The 19,571-nt window shown below is 35.4% G+C and overlaps 2 protein-coding genes across 2 annotated transcripts; one reads left to right on the plus strand and one right to left on the minus strand.

Moving 5' to 3' along the window:
• Positions 1-2,940: 2,940 nt before the first annotated feature.
• Positions 2,941-8,869, plus strand: LOC104084548 (uncharacterized). Its single transcript, XM_009588437.4, has 7 exons — positions 2,941-3,259; positions 3,468-3,560; positions 6,316-6,460; positions 6,800-6,910; positions 6,998-7,080; positions 7,159-7,216; positions 8,585-8,869. Exons 1-7 carry the CDS (start codon positions 2,999-3,001, stop codon positions 8,662-8,664), a joined length of 831 nt encoding a protein of 276 aa, XP_009586732.1. The 5' UTR covers positions 2,941-2,998; the 3' UTR covers positions 8,665-8,869.
• A 598-nt stretch (positions 8,870-9,467) lies between these two features.
• On the minus strand, positions 9,468-19,462 carry LOC104084545 (MLO-like protein 9). Its single transcript, XM_009588434.3, has 15 exons — positions 19,038-19,462; positions 18,693-18,750; positions 18,349-18,581; positions 17,332-17,448; positions 17,057-17,114; positions 12,399-12,484; positions 11,914-11,988; positions 11,751-11,839; positions 11,558-11,607; positions 11,404-11,444; positions 11,142-11,315; positions 10,441-10,476; positions 10,282-10,349; positions 10,111-10,171; positions 9,468-10,025 (listed from the first exon to the last, which is right to left on the minus strand). Exons 1-15 carry the CDS (start codon positions 19,164-19,166, stop codon positions 9,705-9,707), a joined length of 1,596 nt encoding a protein of 531 aa, XP_009586729.1. The 5' UTR covers positions 19,167-19,462; the 3' UTR covers positions 9,468-9,704.
• Between the last annotated feature and the right edge of the window lie 109 nt (positions 19,463-19,571).

Consider the following 19,571-nt stretch of genomic DNA (forward strand, 5'->3'; position numbering starts at 1 on the left):
TCTCAAAACATAATACGGACCTGCTCGAGGCCTTAAATCCCACATAACAATATCAAAACTATGAATCACACCTCAAGTCAAGCTTAATGAACTAATGAACTTTCAAAATTCAAAACTAACGGCGAACAAGCCTAAACACTTGGGAATGATCTCAAATTTTGCACACAAGTCATAAATGATAGTACGGATCTATTCTAACTTCCGGAACCAGGATCCGATATGACATCAATAAAGTCAACTCTCGGCTAAACTTTTTAAAATCTTCCATTTTTTCGAGCTTTCGCCAATACATGCTGAAACGACTAACGTACCTCCAAATCAACATCCGGATACGCTCCTAAGACCAAAATTACCATACAACACTATTGGAATCACCAGAACACCATTTCAGAGTCTTCTACACAAAAGTCAAACTCATGTCAACTCTTTTCACTTTAAAACAATAATGTTTCTTCAAAATTGATCCCAAATCACCCGAAAACCAAACTCGACCGCACACGCAAGTCATAATACATTATACGAAGCTTTCCGAGGCCTTAAGTCGCTGAACGGGATGCTAATTCTCAAAACGTTCCATCGGGTCATTAAAATATTTGTTATACTAGTCTTAGAGTACGCGCATTGCGCGTGTATTTCATATCAATACATTAAAATTTTAGAAAAGTTACATTGATATTATTCACAAAAGTTCTGAATGATAAAAAAAAAATTAAAAATCCAAATTCCTGAGAAAAATCTTGAACGTTAATCACATTTATCTAACTCAATAAATGAATGTCTTTGCTCTACAAATACCTTTTTATTTTGACTTTCGTTAGGGATAGATTTAGGTTCTCACATCATCCTTTCTAGGTATATTTGATCATTATCATGATAAAGAGACTATACATGCTAATAAATATTGTTATTCTCCTTAGCTCGATAATAATGGGTAATATTAGTTTGCCACATATTTCCAATTTGATATTTATTTGCGATTACATGCGATATCTATCCGCTAGATAGATCTATCGACTCCATGAGATACTATCAAACTCTATGACAACACTTTTGAAAATATTTTATTTACATTCTTAAAAACGAATAGCATAAAATAACTAACATTTTTAACATTACCAACCTTAATTTTTTTAAATAATTTTAGCAATCTAAAAGTGTTCGAACCAATGCTTTATTTATGTGCTAGTTGATCTAATTAGACATTAGAAGTATATTGGTTTTTCCCCAATAACCGAATACGTTTACTTTAAATTTTCTTATCTCGGTATTTTAAAGCGGAAGACTTCTAATGTCACACAGATTATTGTTGTTTCGGGTGAAATAATAATTCCTAAAATTATAAATTCTTGAGAAAATTAACTTACTCTATTTATAGAAGTAATCTTACTGTGTTAATATTCCTAAATATTATGAGTTCCTATATAGTTCAAATAAAAAAGATTTAATAGTCAAAATTTTAGTTAATTTTAACGTTCTAAATATTAGAAAATGCTAATGAAATAATGATTTTGTCCAATCTGAAATTTACTTTTAATGATAAAAAGGTCGATCAATTTTGCATTGAAATTTTATGTTTTTATAATAGTCTAAATTGATTGAAGAAGAAAAAAAACTAAAAGAAAAGTGAAACATTATTTTCCTATAAATTTAGTAGTTTTTTAATTTTAGTCTCACATTATTTATCACATAATTAAAATAAATTAATATAGTTTATTGCAAATACTAAGAAAAGTAAAATTATACTTCAAAAAAAGAAGAAGAAATTATCCATTAATGTTAAAAAAATATTTTGTTCATCGTGAAACAATTGGAGTACCATTAGGATATCACTTGATTGCCAAAACTACTTCAAAAGAATGTCTATAACTTTTGTCTCCAAACGGCTGAATTTTTAAATGTTTATTTAAGGAAAGAATTTTAATCGATCTAAAGTAATAAATATCTAATTTAAATAAGAAAAGATTTAATAACCAAATTTTAAGGAATTTCTAAGTTCAAAATATTAGAAAAATAATTAAATGACTATTTTATATAGTGAGAACTTTATTTTTAAAGGGCAAAAAAGGCGAACGACATTTCGCTAAGGGCCTTCATGCTTTTAATATAGTATATATATAGATATAGATAGATTAACTTTTAAGTTTTGATAATTACTTCATTTAAAATTTAATCTAACTTTGTAATTACACTTGTGCAACCAAACAATATGCTTGTAATTATACTGTAATTATGTTATGACAAACAAACATGTCGTCTTAATTACTATATTGTATAATTACTAGGTTGTGTAATTAATACCCTAGCAATTACACGAATTCCAATTACCATATAGCTTTCCAAACAAACCCTAAAGTCTAATAGCTTTTTAAATTGTGGCTAAACGCTAATAGTAGGGGAAGAAAATGGGGGTAAAATTAAAAAATAGACAAATTTACAACTCGTAATTGAAAAATAGCTATAGTTTCAAAAGTAATCGAAATTTAGCCACTTTTCATGTAAAGATAAATCTAAACGAAAACACTATTTAAAATCCAAAAAATATTCCAGCATAATATACTGGATTTGCGAATTTTTTACATGTGAACTTCCAGCATAATGTACTGGGCTTCCAGTATAATATACTGGAGTTCCAGCATAATATGCTGGAAGTTCATACACACGTGCTCCAATCTCCAGCATATAATGCTGGAACTTTCCGTGTGCTGGAGTTCCAGCATAATATGCTGAAAGTTCATACAAAGGTGCATCAATATCCAATATATTATGCTGGAACTTTTCAAATTACAGCAAAATAATGACTATTTTTCAATGACTTTACAAACTCTGACTATCTTTCCATTAAAACTGGCACAGAAAATGCTAATTACCAATTTTGTTCCAAGCCCAAATAATGATACGCCTCGGCCCAAAAATTGAAGATTAAGGCATATAAATCCCAACCCTCCAAAATCCAAGTATCTCTCTGCCGTTACTTCACAAGTTTTAGGTTTGACAAGAAATGGTGCGAGCGTACAAAGTTAAAGGGGAAAAGAGGAAAAAGAAAGGAGAGAATTATGATAAGGAAGAAATAGAGGAAGCTTTGGAAGAGGAGTCAGCAAAAAGAGCGAGAACAGAACACACCGAAGCAGACACTGAGGCAGCTGAACGAGTTGTAGATTTACTGGCTGGTATTCCGGTTGTTTCAACTGATCGAAGCACCAAACCTGGTATTATTTTCATCATCGAAAGAGCTTCCCTGGAAATTGCTAAAATTGGAAAGGTCTGTCTTTTGTTTGTTCAATTTTGGATTTGATTACACAGGCTTTGAATGTCGCTTGTAGCTTATTCAGCTTTATATGCTCTTACAGTTCATCTTATTAATTATCTTTAGCATCGCATATGTCATCCTTTGCTTTGTCTTTGTCTGTGTATAAAGGAAGTAGAAGTTACCCATATTGTGTAATGATATCTTCCTCTTGTTGATGCAGACTTACCAACTTCTGAACTCAGATGAGCATTCCAACTTTCTGAAGAAGAACAATCGAAACCCTTCTGATTATCGACCTGATATTGCTCATCAGGTTAGTTGACTTTTGAACTCCAGGCGTATCTTGTTGCTCAATACTCCCTATAGTATGAACACTATGATGTTCCTGTAGACTTCAGATTTAAGTGTGTCATTTGAGACAATTTGCATGTGCAAGAAGTTGATGTGTCAAAACGTTTGTCAACTTTTGGCTGGTATTGAGTCCTGCAAGTGAATGTATGTCATGAGTAGAGACTTGATATGTTAGAATGAGTGAACTAAGTTGGTCAATTTGTCCAGCCAAAGCTAAAACAAGCAAGCTGAGATACCATGAACTTTGTACTCAGTTCTGTGTGAATTTGCTCAGGAGCTCAATTAGTTGACATCAAAACATGCTCCTTTTGTTCCAATTTGTTTGACGGTATTTTATTAGGCAGATGTAAAAATAAAATGACACATAAGCTAAATATGTGTAAGATGCCAAACGTATACTTTTTTTTTTTTGATTTGCACCGGGTGTCCAAGTCTCTTTGAGACCCGACTAATCCCGGGGGTGCACAGGCCCTCGGCAAGGAGTTTCCCGCAAGTGCACCACGGTTAATTCAGGTTTTACCCAGTCCGATGGCCCTCAAAAATTGTTTGCACCCAGTGGGTTTCGAACTTGAGACCTTGAAAGGGAGCAAACCCCAAGGCTCAAGTCAATTGCCACCAGGCCAACCCCTGAGGGTTCCAAACGTATACTTATCATAAAACTATTTGTTTGTGTCTAGTGGGACCTCCGTACCAGTCATGTCAGTTGCGAAAAAAGAATGTAAAACATTTAGCATAAAATTGGTAAATGTATCATTAGATGGTTTCTGAATATGGGAAGTTGCCAATATTTTTGGGACATACAAAAGTGGAAGAGTTTCAAACAAGTTGGAAGGAATATTCAATTAAAGAATCATATAAATGATGTTTTCTGATCCAAGTTCAAGTTGAGTCTGAGTAACCTGTGATTATTCAGTGCCCTAGTTACTAAAAAAGAATAATGATAAGGAAAGAGATATCTGGTAGTTACAGAATTTCCGGATATGAGATGTGTACAAACAATTCTACAAAGATTGTTTTTTCATATTTGGACTGAATTTGTTTATGCCTAATAGAGTCAGAGAGGTCTATGAAGCACGGGGTCTCAGGAGAGTTGATTAAGACATCAAGCATATCTAGCTTATGGCGCCTGCTTATATTTTTTGGTGTATTTGGATTGAAAGAAACCACAAATGTTATGATGGTATTCAACTTCTAGGAGCTCCCTAAAAGCTAAATGTTTGGTTAACCTTTTTAGTTGGGTGAATCTTTGCCCTGTAATTTGTCAGCTCGTTACCCTTACGATAGTTTTTGTGTTTGTAGCTGACATTTTTCCCTCTTTTATAATATTTGCATCTTCTTGATGCCTTTTAATGACATTTTCCTACCTTATTAGAAAAACAAATTTTACAAAGATGATTTCTTTCAAACTCTACAAAGATGAGTTCTTTTATTCACCCAGTCATTTATACAAGTGGGGACATCATGTGTGCTCCAAAAGTAAATGATAAACAACAAAATCATTTTCATTTGCACTATGGATCTCTCTTTTCCTTCCAAAACTCTCCAGTTTCTTCCTCTGGCAATTTTTGTTTATCAGAATGGAATCTTTACATAGTTACGCAAAACCTTTTCCAGTTCTCCATCCTCTGACAAATGCCATATTCCCAAGCGTCATGCATATGCCTTTCCGAAGTCTAACTTGCTGAAAAGGCAAGATCTTGCTTATTCACTCTAGAGTCCACTTATTCAATTCTATAATCTACTTTGCAATTAGGGCAGCATCTTATATATGCCGTCCATCTACAATTGGTATTTTGTGTCCAAGAGATCAAAAAGAAAATTCTACTGAAGAGTTTAGAGAACATAACGGAGTTGGGACTATGGATAAGTGGGTAAACGTGTTTTTCGCTTATGTGCCCAACCAACACTTAACAATTAAATTTCAGCCACTGTTAAGTGTTAAAAAGGAGGGGGAAAAAATATGAACTCGGATGCCTTCTCAACCCACCACCCCCCGGTTCTGTGCAACTCAGGCTCTTTCTCTTTATACTGATTGTTTGATTTATACATTTGAAAATATCAACTGTCGGATGTTGTCTTGTCTGTAAGCTTTATTTCTTTCTAAAGCCTCTCCGTTACCTTACATGAAAAGATGCAGTTATGGATTGGTTTGGCTGTGAATTTCCCTTCCATTTTTGCTCGGTGTTAGTTCTTTAGGGTGAGTTCGTCAGTTGATCTTGCCTCTATTCTACTTCTTTCTGGTTCAGATTCTGACTGTTTATTGTAACTGGGAGCATAGATGAAATTGCAGTGGAGAGCTGTTGCTTCCTCTTTAACCTTCTACTGATCCACTTTCTGTTAGATCCTTCTAGCGGAAGGGAGAAAGCAGGAAGAAGATCAGATGTAGCTATATTTGCTTGATCCCACCTCGGGACTTGTAGGATCTAAACATTTTAATTGATGCCCAAGCATCCTTTGTGAAAGTGCTTTCTTGCCGTATCCTCCCTCCATTTGGGACAGTAATTACTGCTTCCATCTGTTTCCAGTCTGTAGTACGTAAGCAAAATAAGTTCTAGTTCCAAAGCTAATGAAAGAAAGGAATTGGTGTTCACAAACTTCATTTGCAATTAATTATCGCAAAAAGTTCATGTTTATTTTATGAGGCAATGCAATTAGTTAAAAATCCTAGTTCGTCTTTTTCCGAAAATATTTATATAAGTTCTTCTTTCCTTTCACAGGCAATGCTTTCAATTTTAGATAGCCGAGTGAATAAAGCTGGGAGATTAAAAGCTTTGTATGTGAAGACCGAGAAAGGTGTCCTATTTGAAGTAAAACCTCATGTTCGTATCCCTAGGACGTTTAAACGATTTGCTGGCGTTATGTGTAAGTCAAATTACCTTGAGCAAATTTTTTTCACCCATCTCTTTTCATGCTTATTACAACAACAAAAACAACAACCACCCAGTATAATCCCACTAGTGGGGTCTGGGGAGGGTAGTGTGTACGCAGACCTTACCCTACTCTGGGGTAGAGGCTGTTTCCGATAGACCCTCGGCTCTCCAAGAACTCCCCACCTTGCTCTTGTGGTGACTCGAACTCACAACCTCTTGGTTGTAAGTGGAGGGTGTTCACTACTAGAGCAACCCACTCTTGTCGATTCATGCTTATTACCATCTCTGATTTGTCTAATTTTGCTGTTTTCTGATGTTGCTTCATATTCAGTGCAGCTGCTACAAAAGCTGAGCATAACTGCTGTTGGTAAGCGAGAGAAACTGTTACGTGTTATAAAAAACCCTGTTTCAAAGTACCTACCCATTGACTGTCGGAAGATAGGTGAATAATTTATCTATTTTAGTTCCTTCCTTTTCTAATGGAATGTTCTTGACAATTGACTAATACCCCACTTCTCTTATGCATCAGGCTTCTCTCATAGTTCTGAGAAGCTGGTGGATATTCAGGAATATGTTAATGGCATCAACAAGGACATGAACCTTGTTTTTGTGGTATGTTCTAGTGTAATTTTCTATAGACAACTTCCTTTTGTGTGAAGTTATAGTTTTCTGGATATTTGACATATGCAGGTTGGGGCAATGGCCCACGGGAAAATTGATAAAGATTATGTCGAAGATTATCTATCGAGTAAGCTAATCTTCCTCTTTTCTTGTAATATTTTGTCCAATAACAATTAGAGTGCTATTTTGTGTTTTTTCTGCCTTTGTCTTGATTTGCATGGCTAGTGTTTAACGTGTAGGAATGCGAACATCCGTTACTTGTGTCTGTGTGCTCAAGTTCTGACACTAGGGTACTATTGATCTTCCTTGAGAGTAGAAGTACTTCTTGAGAGCCACTTATTACTTTGGCAAATGAAAATTAAATTGGCTGCGGCTGCTGTAGAATGTAGATATGGTTGGAATGTCACATAATCTTTGATTTTGTGATGTTATTCTAGTGTATTCCATACAAAATGTATTGTAAAGTGAGAGATTGTTCTCTCCCTATGAGTTGTTTGGTTCAGTGTCACATGTCAACTCTGAAGCAATACAGGTTCTAAACTGCATCTTAACCTACTTGACCATCCTCAGAATATGAGAGGCGGAGTGTTGGCCGGTCAAGACATCCCATGTCTAGAAGATGAATGTGGCGGAGATGAGGATGTTGAGGTGGATGTACGGGCATACCGGGTTAGATAAAATTAGAAATGAAGTTATTCGGGACAAGGTGGGTGTGACCCCTGTGGAGGACAAGATGCAGGAGGCGAGACTTAGATGGTTCGGGCTTGTGAAGAGGAGAGGCATTGATGCTCCAGTGAGGAGGTATGAGAGGCTGGCATGGGAGGGCCAACAGAGAGGTAGAGGCAGGCCGAAGAAGTATTGGGGAGAGGTGATTGGGCAAGATATGACGTTGCTCCAGCTCACTAAGTACATGACCATGGATAGGAAGGTGTGGAGGTTGAGAATTAAGGTAAAGGGTTAGGTGGTCGAGTTTTGTCCTTGTTTGTAACAGTAGCTTTGATACACCACTTGGTGCCTTCCATGTTTTTTTCCGTATCCCTAGTCTTATGTTACTACTTTTTGTTGTCTTGTGTTTTGATTTTCTGATTGCATTACCTTTTGCTAGTTTCGTATTTTTGCTTTGGTTGTCGGATCGGTTTGCTTGTTATTGCCCCTCCTCTCTCCCTTTCTTGAGCCAAGGGTCTTCCGGAAATAGTCTCTCTGCCCTTTTAAAGGCAGGGGCAAGGTTTGTGTACACTCTACTCTCTCCAGACCCATTTGTGGGACTACACTGGGTATGTTGTTATTGTTGTTGTTGTTGTTATTATACATATAAGTGACGAGTTATAGTCTAGGCTCCTTCATTTCTACCTACCCTCTGGAAGCGACGTATGTGTGCATATTCTATGTAAATGCTAAACTCGGTCCATACTGTTTCTTCTATGGGAAAATGATCATCATCGCAAATTATTGCATTTTTTCTGCAGCTGAACCTCATCTCTAATTTATCTTGCAGTTTCTGATTATCCATTGAGTGCTGCATACTGCATATCCATGATCACAAATGCTGTGGAGCGCAAATGGAAGATTTTGTAGACTTGTACCTTACCCTGGTTTTTGTTGCAACATGTGCTTTCTAGAATGCTATCCTTGTTTGTTTTCTTTCTTATATGTTTTCCTGGTTGGATAATCTATTATTATGTAAAATATTTAAGAAGTGTTAAATGGTTCTCTTCTACATTTGGAATGCCCTTTGCTCGTTTACAATCAATTTGAAACGGCCATCATCTTCTCATTGTCATTCTGTGTTGGATTTTTTTTTTTTTTTGTGCGACAATCAAGCAATCTCAGAAATTTCCAGATTGGGAAATTCTAACACCTTGTGGAGGTTCTGTTTTTCTTTTATAGCCTTAATGAACCAGGGTTATGAAAAACTTAAAGTTGGAAAGAACCCTTGAGCTTTTATAATGACAATGGCGCATATTTTTTGAGATGAAAGAACGCCGTTTCAGACCTTACTTGCTAGATTTCCCCTTTTCTGGAAAAAAATGATAATGAAGGCATGACTGCAGTATAGTTTAACTGGTTGTACGAAGTTAGCGGGTTGAAATCTTTGCGAGTTTATGTAGGTTTGCCCTGCTACTACACCGTTTACCACCTCTAATTCTTTTTTGAAGTGTCTATTTAGACTCCCAATTGGAATCAATCGGATTAATTTATCCAAAAAATCCTATTATGGGTAGGCAGCCTTCAATCCCACGAGACGTATCATATCTAAGTTTACAATGGAGAGAGCTGTAATCAATTTGATCCATTTGCCGCCAGTGGAGTAAAGGTAGTATGTAAGTACACTATGAGGAGACCTTCCTTAATGCTGGTAAGATAGTAAGGACATGAGATTTAAGCCCTCACAAGTATACGTCACTTTTCTTTTAATAATAATACAAATGAAGTTTACAAAATTGAGCATCAAACTGGAATTTGGGGCAAAAAAGCTAGTTTCTCTGCAACGTTGCCCAGAAAAACAGGGTAACGGCCAATCTCCGGCCCAAGTTACAGCATTTCAAGATTAATATACGTTCCCCTTCTTTCTTTCCTTTCTATGTGACATGAGTTATCTCTGCTCATTGTCTCAATCAAGGACCTGTAAGTAGGTCAGGATTCGTGGACCGCGACCTGCCATCGTTGTGAGGCATTTCTTCTGGAATGTCCACACTAGCAACAATGTTGGCTGTTTGACTAGAGGACGATGGCTCTACATTAGACATTTCTATTCTTGATTGGTGACCACCTTTCGTGCTCGGGGAAGTTTCAGGTGAGTCCCCTGGACTCCCTAATTTTCTCGTTTCGACTGGTCCAGGCTTTGTAGGTTTCTTCTTTTTTGCATTCTTATGCCAATTCATCAGTGCCTTGGAAGTTTGATCATCAAATATAGATCTTTTCATAGTTGATCCCATCTGAAAATTCCAAAAAAGAAAGAAAATGAAGCATTTAACATGTTTTTGAGTTTATTTTGTAATGAAATAAGTAACTTTTAGCTACCTGGGTAACTAGTGCATACAGCGGAAGTGTAATGTAACTGCACATAATTTGAACACCTAACCTGACAAGCAACTCTTTTATCAGCTAGAGTAAGAGTGTATGGTAAAGGAACTTCAACTAATTGGTTGCTTTTGGAACTTAACACAATGAAGATAAGTACTTGTTCATTACCCTATAGCAACTCGCAATAAGGCGAGATAAAAATTATCATGAAAGCAGGAATGAAGCCCGAATTCATACTGCAGAAAATGGAATATCATCATGTTACACCACAAATGACAAGAAAAAAAAAATGGAACTGAATTTTTTTCCCGAGGAAAGTGTCCTTACCGATATCCAAAGGAAATAAGTGATCTCGAAAGCATTCTGCAAAACATTAAGGAAAAAAAATTTAGCTTGATATTTGCTTCCAAGAGTCATCTTTTGAAAGGTGGAAGGTGAGCCTTAGCGTAATTGGTAAAGTTGCTGCCATGTGGCCAGAAGGTCAAGGGTTCGAGCCGTGAAAACAGCGTCTTGCATAAATGCAAGGTAAAACTGCGTACAATAGACCCTTGTGGTCCGGCTCTTCCCCGGACCCCGCGCATAGCTGGAGCTGGCTGCCCTTTTATTTGCTTCCAATGGTCATCTTTTGAAAGCAAGATCTCGGACAAAAGCATTGCCCACATGGAAGATCACCAAGATTAAGCTTCCAGATATAGAAAACTATATTCTTTTATGTATATTATTTACGAAAAACATCATGAAAATGTTTTAACAGAAAAGATTAAGCTCTGTACTATATCTCTACTACTTTTAGAACCTAAATTCATTGGAAAACCCAACTTGGTCTCGCAATAATGTTGAAGTCTAAAACTGCTCTGCAGTCTCCCAACTTCCTCCAACAGTCCAGACTACATTCATGCTCTCATATTTTTAGCCTCTTAATCTCTCTCTCTCACTTGTTTTACTTGGAGTTATATACAACTCATTAATGTTATTTTTCAAAGATGCACAGACAGCAGACGTTAGATATAGGAGGTGGGGCGGAGTACCTGAAAGAGGGTGAGATGGACAAGATGAAGAATAAGCTTTGGTTTGCCAAACCAAAAATGTCTGTCTGAAACTTGGACAAGAGGTATGCCTTGGACTACAGCATGTCTTTCTTGAATTTCAAGAGCCATCTGAGCTATAATTGCTTGAAGCTTTGTCCCAACTGCTAATATTATCTTTAACCAATCCAGTGGTTAGTTCTCTCTTCATTTTAAAACAAAGTAGAATGCAACAAGTAATCAAATAATGATAAGGGTTTCTTACAACTAGAGGCAATATGGACAGCCAAAACATAGCTTGCCATCCTGAAACAGAATATATTTGTATTGGAAATTAAAACTAATATAATTCTTCTGATTGGAATTACTTTCAAGAGACAATATGTCTTAATAGAAACAATTGAGGTCACTAGAATTACCATGAACATTCATCAGAAGATAAACAACTGCAGAAAACCATAGCAATGAACTGGAAGTATAACAAAGATAAATCATTAGCAGCACATCAAAACCAGAGAAAGACTTTAAGTTATGTATACAATGAAAAAAAAAAAAGTAACACTGAAAAGAAGAAGATGAATGTTGTTTCAGTTCACGTCGAAAGGAACGTACTTGATACCCACAACAATCTTGAAGTCATCTTCTAGAGATCTTTTAATGTACTTTTGAAAATTAAACTTACTTCCTGGTGCTAAATGGACCTGCAACAAGAGGAAATCAATAAGCAAAAGAACTATAATTTGATTGTAAGAAGCCTTGTATTTGTGAACCTCACCGAGATGAAACCATGGCGCATGGTCAAGTAGTCAGCTTTCCGAACTGACCTAAAAAATTGCCGAAAAAAGCACACCTGAAAATATTGGGAAACTAGTTAGAGAAGATGAAATAATAGTTCGTTCAATGGTCATATTACAACATTTCACTCGTTACATTATGTTAGATTACTGTATCACCAACTAATTCCACCGTATAAGTAATTGCACAGAAACTTTAATTTAATAAACTAACCTAGTGGACTGGAACACACAAATATGATTTCCATGCCTACAACAAGATGCCTAAAAGTGATATATGCACAACCATTCTTTTAAGAAAATCACACTAGGAATATCAAGTTCATTATAGAACTAACTCACTAAAGCTTTAAACTGAAAAACAATAGGCTTTTACTATCACAAACAAACCTATCGAATGCCCCCATTTATAACATATTGATAAATATGCAAAAAAGAAAAAGGCGGGTGGTTTAGTTTTTCTTACACTGTAGAAAAGGATAGGGGTAGTCCCAAAACTGGTATTATCCCTAACAAATGATGTCTCTTTGGTAAGCCTGAATCTTGAGGAATCTGCATTGAAAGGACATATAAGAAAGAAAAGAAATACAGGTGAAGAATTAACGATTAAATCCCTATTGGTTTTAATGTGAAATGTAAAATATCCTACAAAGGAAGAGTTCTTAGATCACTTTCGCCTGGATGGTTAGACTTAACATAATCCAACAATTGTATAGGATAGCAAGGGGCATGGGGGAATGGCATTCAATGACAATAGTGAACAGCAAAAATTGAAGCTAATCATTGCATGATTGGAGCAAATGTATGTAACAGGAATAGCAAGATTGAATCGGAAATTGTTTATACTTTTAAAAGGTTATAAGTCATTCACCTCATCTAATGCAATATATATTCTTAAGCAAGACGTTTTCAATAGTTTTATATCGGTAAATGATTCACCAAGAAAATGCATTGTTGGAGAATATCTTATGTCATGCCACACTGAGCCCAAGGGGAAATAAATGTAATAAGGAAGAGAAATGCTAGACGAGAGAAGAAGAGTGATGGAAAGAAGAACACTTTATTAGAGAGAATTCCTTGTAACTCAATAGATTGTCAAGTGACAAGTATAAGGGGGTACATATAGGTGCCAATAGAATGTTGTAAGCTCACTTCTGCAACTGATTTTCACAATTACACACACACACACACACACACTGAACTTTACCGTATCGGAAACACAGGATTCATGCACCTACGTAACATAAGAGTCATGCAACTAATAACATAGATATCCTAAGAGTCACATGGATTACGCCAAACAGGCACCTAGTAGTTCTAGAATTTCAAGATTAAAATTTCCTAACACCCCCTTAAAAATCTTCAAACTTAACTGATTTTACAAAATATCTGTAATTTGGTTGGGTCTACTTCACCTCCCTTGGAAACATTAAAGATACCAGAACAGGGATATGTATATATTTCAATAGGATAGGTTCTAATGATTTGTACTCCTTGGTGTGGAAACTGTTTTTTTTTTTTTTTCAGTAGACAGGGTAATCCTTTATTTCTTCTAATTGTTCTTTAGATATCTTAAACTCACCCTTGCACTCAGTTACTTCTAGATCTAGCTTTAGCATCTCAGCCTCCATTTTTGCCAATAAATAGTTCCTTTAGTTCACATCTTGGCTCCAAGTTCAGATTTTAAATGGGCACTATTGTGAGTTCATCACTAAGTGCTGCAAGCATTCCATTCCAAGAAAATCATCCATCAGATTTATCTCCATAGATGCTTCTAAGTCTCTCATATGAGGTTTTTCACGTTTATGTTTATTCATCCAGACAAGCAGTAAAAGTTGTACCGGTCATGATTGTTTGTCCCCAAACTACTCATGTCGCGGCTACTAATCGCTATTGCAAATAACCGTTCTTAAATATCTAACAAACTATCAGTGAAAGATTCAACGTAAACCAAGGAAGTATCATTAGACTTGTGAGTAAATTTCACGGGTGCCATTCAACTTTGTGTTCATTACACAAGTCATTTCTTCTTCTTTTTGTTAGGTAAAAATCATTCAACTTTGTGTTCATTACCTAAAAGTCACTTTTCTTTCTTTTGTTACACAAAAATTATTTTACCTTTCTCTATTTATCATAAAAGTCATCTTGGCCATATTTTATATAATACTTTTACTTGAAAAGTCTATTATGTCCTTGACACTATAAATTCTCTCATTTATATATAATACCTTTTATATTATATACTACATAATATATTTTTACCTAGGTATTTTATTTATAATTAAAATAACTTTAATTTATTTATTATTTTTATAATATATCTATACATTTAATTTTTCCATGGCACTCAATTTGTTTAATCATATTCAAACATGAACATGTTTTAAATATAAAAATAATAAAAAACTATTTATTTTTTAATATTTATTTAAAATAATAAAAACAGATTTGTTTAACAAATGATAGTTTTTTTATAGTCAATAAAATTTTTAAAAGAAGTTTCAAAAATATTTGTGTTTAATATTAAGTTTTTTAAAGCTTTATCTGTTAATATTATTTATTTGAAAGTATTAATCTGATGTGTAATTTTGCTAAATGTGGGTATTTTATTTATTATATTAATGGGTATGACTTGGCTGATAAATCAATGAGCTTTGTTTTTTTAATTTTCATTAAACATATTTCATTAAGCATGATTAAGAACGTGGACTTGAGATTTGTTCACGGTAATGTTACTGACAAATTTAATAATGCTACTTATATATCTTCAAAATTAATATTAAAGAAAAAAATTAAATTTACAAATATAGTATAAAAATAATAAATGAAATAATATTAAGTTATTTTAATTATAAGTAAAATATCTGGGTAAAAGTATATTATATGGCATATAATATAGAAGGTACTACATAAATGGAAGGATTTATAATGTCAAGGGCATAATAGACTTTTCAGGTAAAATATTTGTAAAATCTGGCCAAAGTGATTATTGTGATAACTGGAGCATAGTAAAATGATTTTGGTGTAACAAAAGAAAGAAAAATGACTTTTGGGTAATGAACACAAAGTTGAATGACTTTTAGTAACAAAAGAAAGAAAAGTGACTTTTGGGTAATGAACACAAAGATAAATGACCACCCATAAAATTTACTCGGCTTGTGCTTTAACTGGTAGAATAAATGCCTTGAGCTTAGAGCATTCTACTTCAAGCTTAGCCAACATATTGATATATACTCTCAGGGTGTTGCTTGTTAGCCACTTCAGCAGCATGAGTGCCCAAATCCCACTCACATGTCTCGGATATGGAATCAAGCCCGAGCTTTAGAAGTGAGCTTTGTATCTCTACACAATCAATCTTACCTTGACACTCCAAGTACAAATCCTCCTTTTCTTGTGTTGCAGCTTTCTAAGTAACCTTCAAATCGACAACTTCAAAGTTGTATTTTCTTTTTTTGGGATGTCGCATGCAAGGACAAGGTATAGTGACATGTCGAGGGCAAGGCATTGGCCTATGACACTAGGCCGCATGCAACAACAATGTCGCAACTAGAGGTTTTTCGAGGTGTTGCGTGGGATGAGGACAAGGCCTAGTGACATGATGAGGGCAGGACATTGGCATATGACGCTAGGCCGCATACAACGACAATGTCGTAACTAGATGTTTTTCGGGGTGTCACATGCAAGGCCAAGGCCTAATGACATGTCGAGGGGGAAAGGCATTGGCTTATGATGCTAGGCCGCATTCAACGATAATGCCCCGTGACTTTAGGCAGCATGTGCCATACCAATGACTGACTTCTTGCTTGATGCTACTCTCAGAATACCACAGACTAAAAGTATCCTTATCGTCCTTCTTGGGTGCTAGCAACAAAGTTGTCTCTTTATTCTTGTGATCAACAAGATTGGGTCTCTTCAATATTACTACGACAGTCTTAGGAGTGATAACCAAATTTATGACAACTAAAGCATTCAATCTGAGATTTGTCATACCTCTGTTTCCCTCTGCTTCTTGCTAGTAACCACGACCTCTTCCTCTTCCCGTTCATGACCACGACCTCTAAATGATTATTAGGTTTTCTCCTCATTGTTGGATTTGTTACCATTATATCTTCCTCTTCGACAACAATAGTACGTTTATCCATATCCTCTATTGATCTTTTTCACCTCGATCATCCTTCAAAGTTGCTCGTCAAAGAACGAAGGATGTTCATGAATGTTTTCTACTTTATCTGATCCATATCTTTTCAATTTATTTCAAAAGGCCGTCATCCTTGAACAATAATCCAAAATTGAATTGAATTCTTAAAGCTTCAAAATACCCCTTAAAGATTGAAGCCTTACCTTCTTCACCTTGTCCACTCATTAAAGATAATTTTGCAAAACCTCCCAAGTTTCCTCTGAGGTGGTTGTATTGGCCGCCTTCTCAAACATAGTATCACCCAAATATTGATGGATGAGACTTGAGAGTGAGACTTGTTGATTCTTTTTTCTTGTCTTTTCCAAAATATCCTTCTCATATTGAGGCCAAATGTCCTCATTATCGGGCTTCTCAAGCCCCAGTTCAACTATTTTCTGCACAGCCAAGTATTGCTTTCATGCAAAGACACCAAATTTTCATAATTCTCTTTGTGACTCCGCGGAATTAGAAACCAAGTGGTCCATCTCTCTATTTTGTTCAGCACTCTTGTTTCTATTCCGAGGACTTTTGGCTCTACACTACTTTGTTACAGGAAGAGAACTGCTAGAGGAGAATACTTTGTTAGTGAGAGAACTCTTTGCAACTCACTTGATTGCCAAATGACAAGGACAAAGGGGTATTCATAGGTTTATAGGCGTCTCTTCTCAGCTTACTTCTTACAAACCATTTTCACATATATACACAAATTATGAACTTGATCACATTAAAAACACAAAATCCACACTTAAATAACATAAGAATCATGCACCCACATAGATATCCTAAAAATTACACGAATATCATAGAACACGACACCTAGTAGTTCTAGAATTTCAAGATTAGTTTTTCCTAACAATAAGCTACCTCATCAACTATCTAGTGCCTGCATAAAACTAGGGCATAGAAGAAACAAAAAGAATTTAGATCATGATAATTTCACGCCATACCATTGGATGCTTCATAATCATGCTCAACTTCCTTTTCCCATTCTTTCCACTCTCGAATCTGCATACCACAATGATAAAGTTTAGTCTCTGAATAATGCTCAAGCATTTAGTACATGAGCGGAAGTGAAATTAACATTGTGAAGGTGTCTCAGGGTTGGGAAACCAGTCTTGATTCTCAAACAAAGTTTCAACCACAGGAAGCAACGATATTTTTGATAGACCTAAAACGGTAAAACTTTGTGCTCGTTACACTGAAAGTGCGGGAAAACTCTCACCTTTAATCTTCCAAGAAGCATAGTAATGGCACTGTAAATAACGTGGAACACGGCCAAAAAGAATATGAAGATGTGTAGCTGATGCAAACCATTGAGGGATATTAGTGGAACGTGACCCTGTCAATGTGATTACTGTTAGCCTGTATATTTTCTGAGGAACATTTATTTAAGCAATCTAAGCAAAAAGGAAAATGAGTTAATTATAAGTCCATAACCTTCTTGGTTTAATCAATGATAACCCAGTATACTTCAGTATCAAAATAAATTTGGTAACAACTTACTGATGATTTATAGAAGCAGATAACGGAGTAGAAGAAAATGAGAAGGATGTTAGCATGTTACTACTAAGCAGATGAAATTTAGTAGTCAAGTTAGTTAAATCATGCAAAAGGTACGTCACTAGGTGTGCCGGTTAATGAATTGTCGGAGTTTAAATTCCAACATAGACCAAAAAAGGTAGGTGATTTTTTTTCATTTGCCTAGGCATTTGCGGGTAGAATCACCCGGTATTTGGGCAAATATCACTCGATAATCGAGGTGCACAAAAAGAAGAATTAACTTAAGTGTAAAAAAGATTTCACAATCAGGCTACCTAAAAAATAATTACAGGTAATCGTATGTATGAGATTTGTAACCTAGAAAATAAGGTAACTTACCTGTTACCGGTGGCGAAGTTAGAAATTTACCAAATGGTATTCAAATTTGAAAGAAGTAAAAAAACAAACCCAACAAAGAGTGTTCAATATGTGTTATATACCTCTAAAACGTAATATTTTACCTATATACACAGTGCAGGTTTTCGACGAAGGGTGATCAACTGACCACCCTTATAACCATGTAGCTTCGCCACTGCTTGTTACAACAAACTAAATTACATTGATGGTATAATTACTTACACTATTAGTGAATACACAACAATTGCACCCGAATGCCAAGAAGTTGTATTCGACTATATAAATCTTGAGTATCTATATCGCTCTATATACTATAAGTTTTAATCCAAGAAAAGGTACTCACAGGCTTACAGGCTCTGGCAGGACTATCAGCTGCTAATATCCTAAAATGGTCCCATAGAAGCCTTCGATGATGTTCTCCTGTATCGGTATGACCATGTCCATGTCCATGTCCGTGTCCGTGCTGAGCAGGACAAGGCAACATAGTGTTTGCAACCCTTACAGGTATGCATATTTTGGAAATGTAGTTTTGTCCGAACGTCAGAAGCAACGATATAAAACCCAGAACCATAAGCTCTACAACAAGATTAAAAACCATTAATAATGAGGGAATCATTAATTAGTTAAACCCCTCCTAATTTCTTGATTGTAAAAATTTGGTAAGTTAATTATTACAAAAACCCTTACCACCCTTAATCTTCTCCAGCGCTTCCACCAACGCGCTCTTTCGTCTTCTCTCAAATGTCTGCATTTCAAAATAACAAACAATGTAACATATCATATATCAATTGCTAGAGAATCAACTTCTATGTGATATGAATGTATTCAAAACTATTAGCTCGATGTATGACCTCATTATTTTCTGCTAAAGGACAACATTTTATACTTCTCTCAATGTATTTCTTTAAAACTTATCTTTTTGAGAATTCTATGACCATAACATGGAAGGGAAATTCAAGAAAGAATTACATAATAAATTTGGAATATAAAATTGTACATGTAAGGGAAAAAAGGATTTTATATATAAATCACCTCTCCAACAGCATGAAGAACCTTTTCCAATAAAATGGAAATAAGAACAATAACTGCACAGACCAAAGCCACAGCCCATGTGGGTGTTTGATCCAACTCCCTTGCACCAGGATCGGCTCCTCCTGCCATTTTTTCTTATTATTATTAATGTTATTATTATAAATAAGTTGTTTCTCTTAACTAATTTCCCCCTTCAAACCACTTTCTGAATAGATCTCATGGGGAAAAAACTAGCTCTGAATTTTCAGAGAAAAAAATACATGGAATGGGAACCAAAAATGCAATTACATTTGGTTGAGCCTAGTAACATGGACCGGTTCAGTGAGGAGGAAAATAACAGAACTGAACCGGGATAGTATTAATTATGGAAGGAGACAAATGTGGGGAATCTTGCATTGGTAGTTGGAATTGAAAGGATGGTTTTGTGCAGAAATTTGGACACAATTTCTTGTACATGTTAACGAGAGTATTAGTAGGGATTTAGTTAGATTTTGAACCATAATAGTACCAAGTGTCGCAGAAAATGTAAAAACC

Source organism: Nicotiana tomentosiformis, chromosome 8, assembly GCF_000390325.3.
Source record: "Nicotiana tomentosiformis chromosome 8, ASM39032v3, whole genome shotgun sequence".
NCBI classification, from domain to species: domain Eukaryota; kingdom Viridiplantae; phylum Streptophyta; class Magnoliopsida; order Solanales; family Solanaceae; genus Nicotiana; species Nicotiana tomentosiformis.

What these genes read in the sequence shown, in the direction of transcription:
- LOC104084548 (XM_009588437.4), top strand. Translation starts at nt 2,999, where the DNA reads ATGGTGCGAGCGTACAAAGTTAAAGGGGAAAAGAGGAAAAAGAAAGGA. An exon ending in AAATTGCTAAAATTGGAAAG is followed by an intron (nt 3,260 to 3,467) that starts GTCTGTCTTTTG and finishes TTGTTGATGCAG; the next exon opens with ACTTACCAACTTCTGAACTC. An exon ending in CATTGACTGTCGGAAGATAG is followed by an intron (nt 6,911 to 6,997) that starts GTGAATAATTTA and finishes CTTATGCATCAG; the next exon opens with GCTTCTCTCATAGTTCTGAG.
- LOC104084545 (XM_009588434.3), bottom strand. Translation starts at nt 19,166, where the DNA reads ATGGCAGGAGGAGCCGATCCTGGTGCAAGGGAGTTGGATCAAACACCC. An exon ending in TCTTCTGATGAATGTTCATG is followed by an intron (nt 11,445 to 11,557) that starts GTAATTCTAGTG and finishes ATTCTGTTTCAG; the next exon opens with GATGGCAAGCTATGTTTTGG. An exon ending in TCCATCTCACCCTCTTTCAG is followed by an intron (nt 10,477 to 11,141) that starts GTACTCCGCCCC and finishes AATGTTTTGCAG; the next exon opens with AATGCTTTCGAGATCACTTA.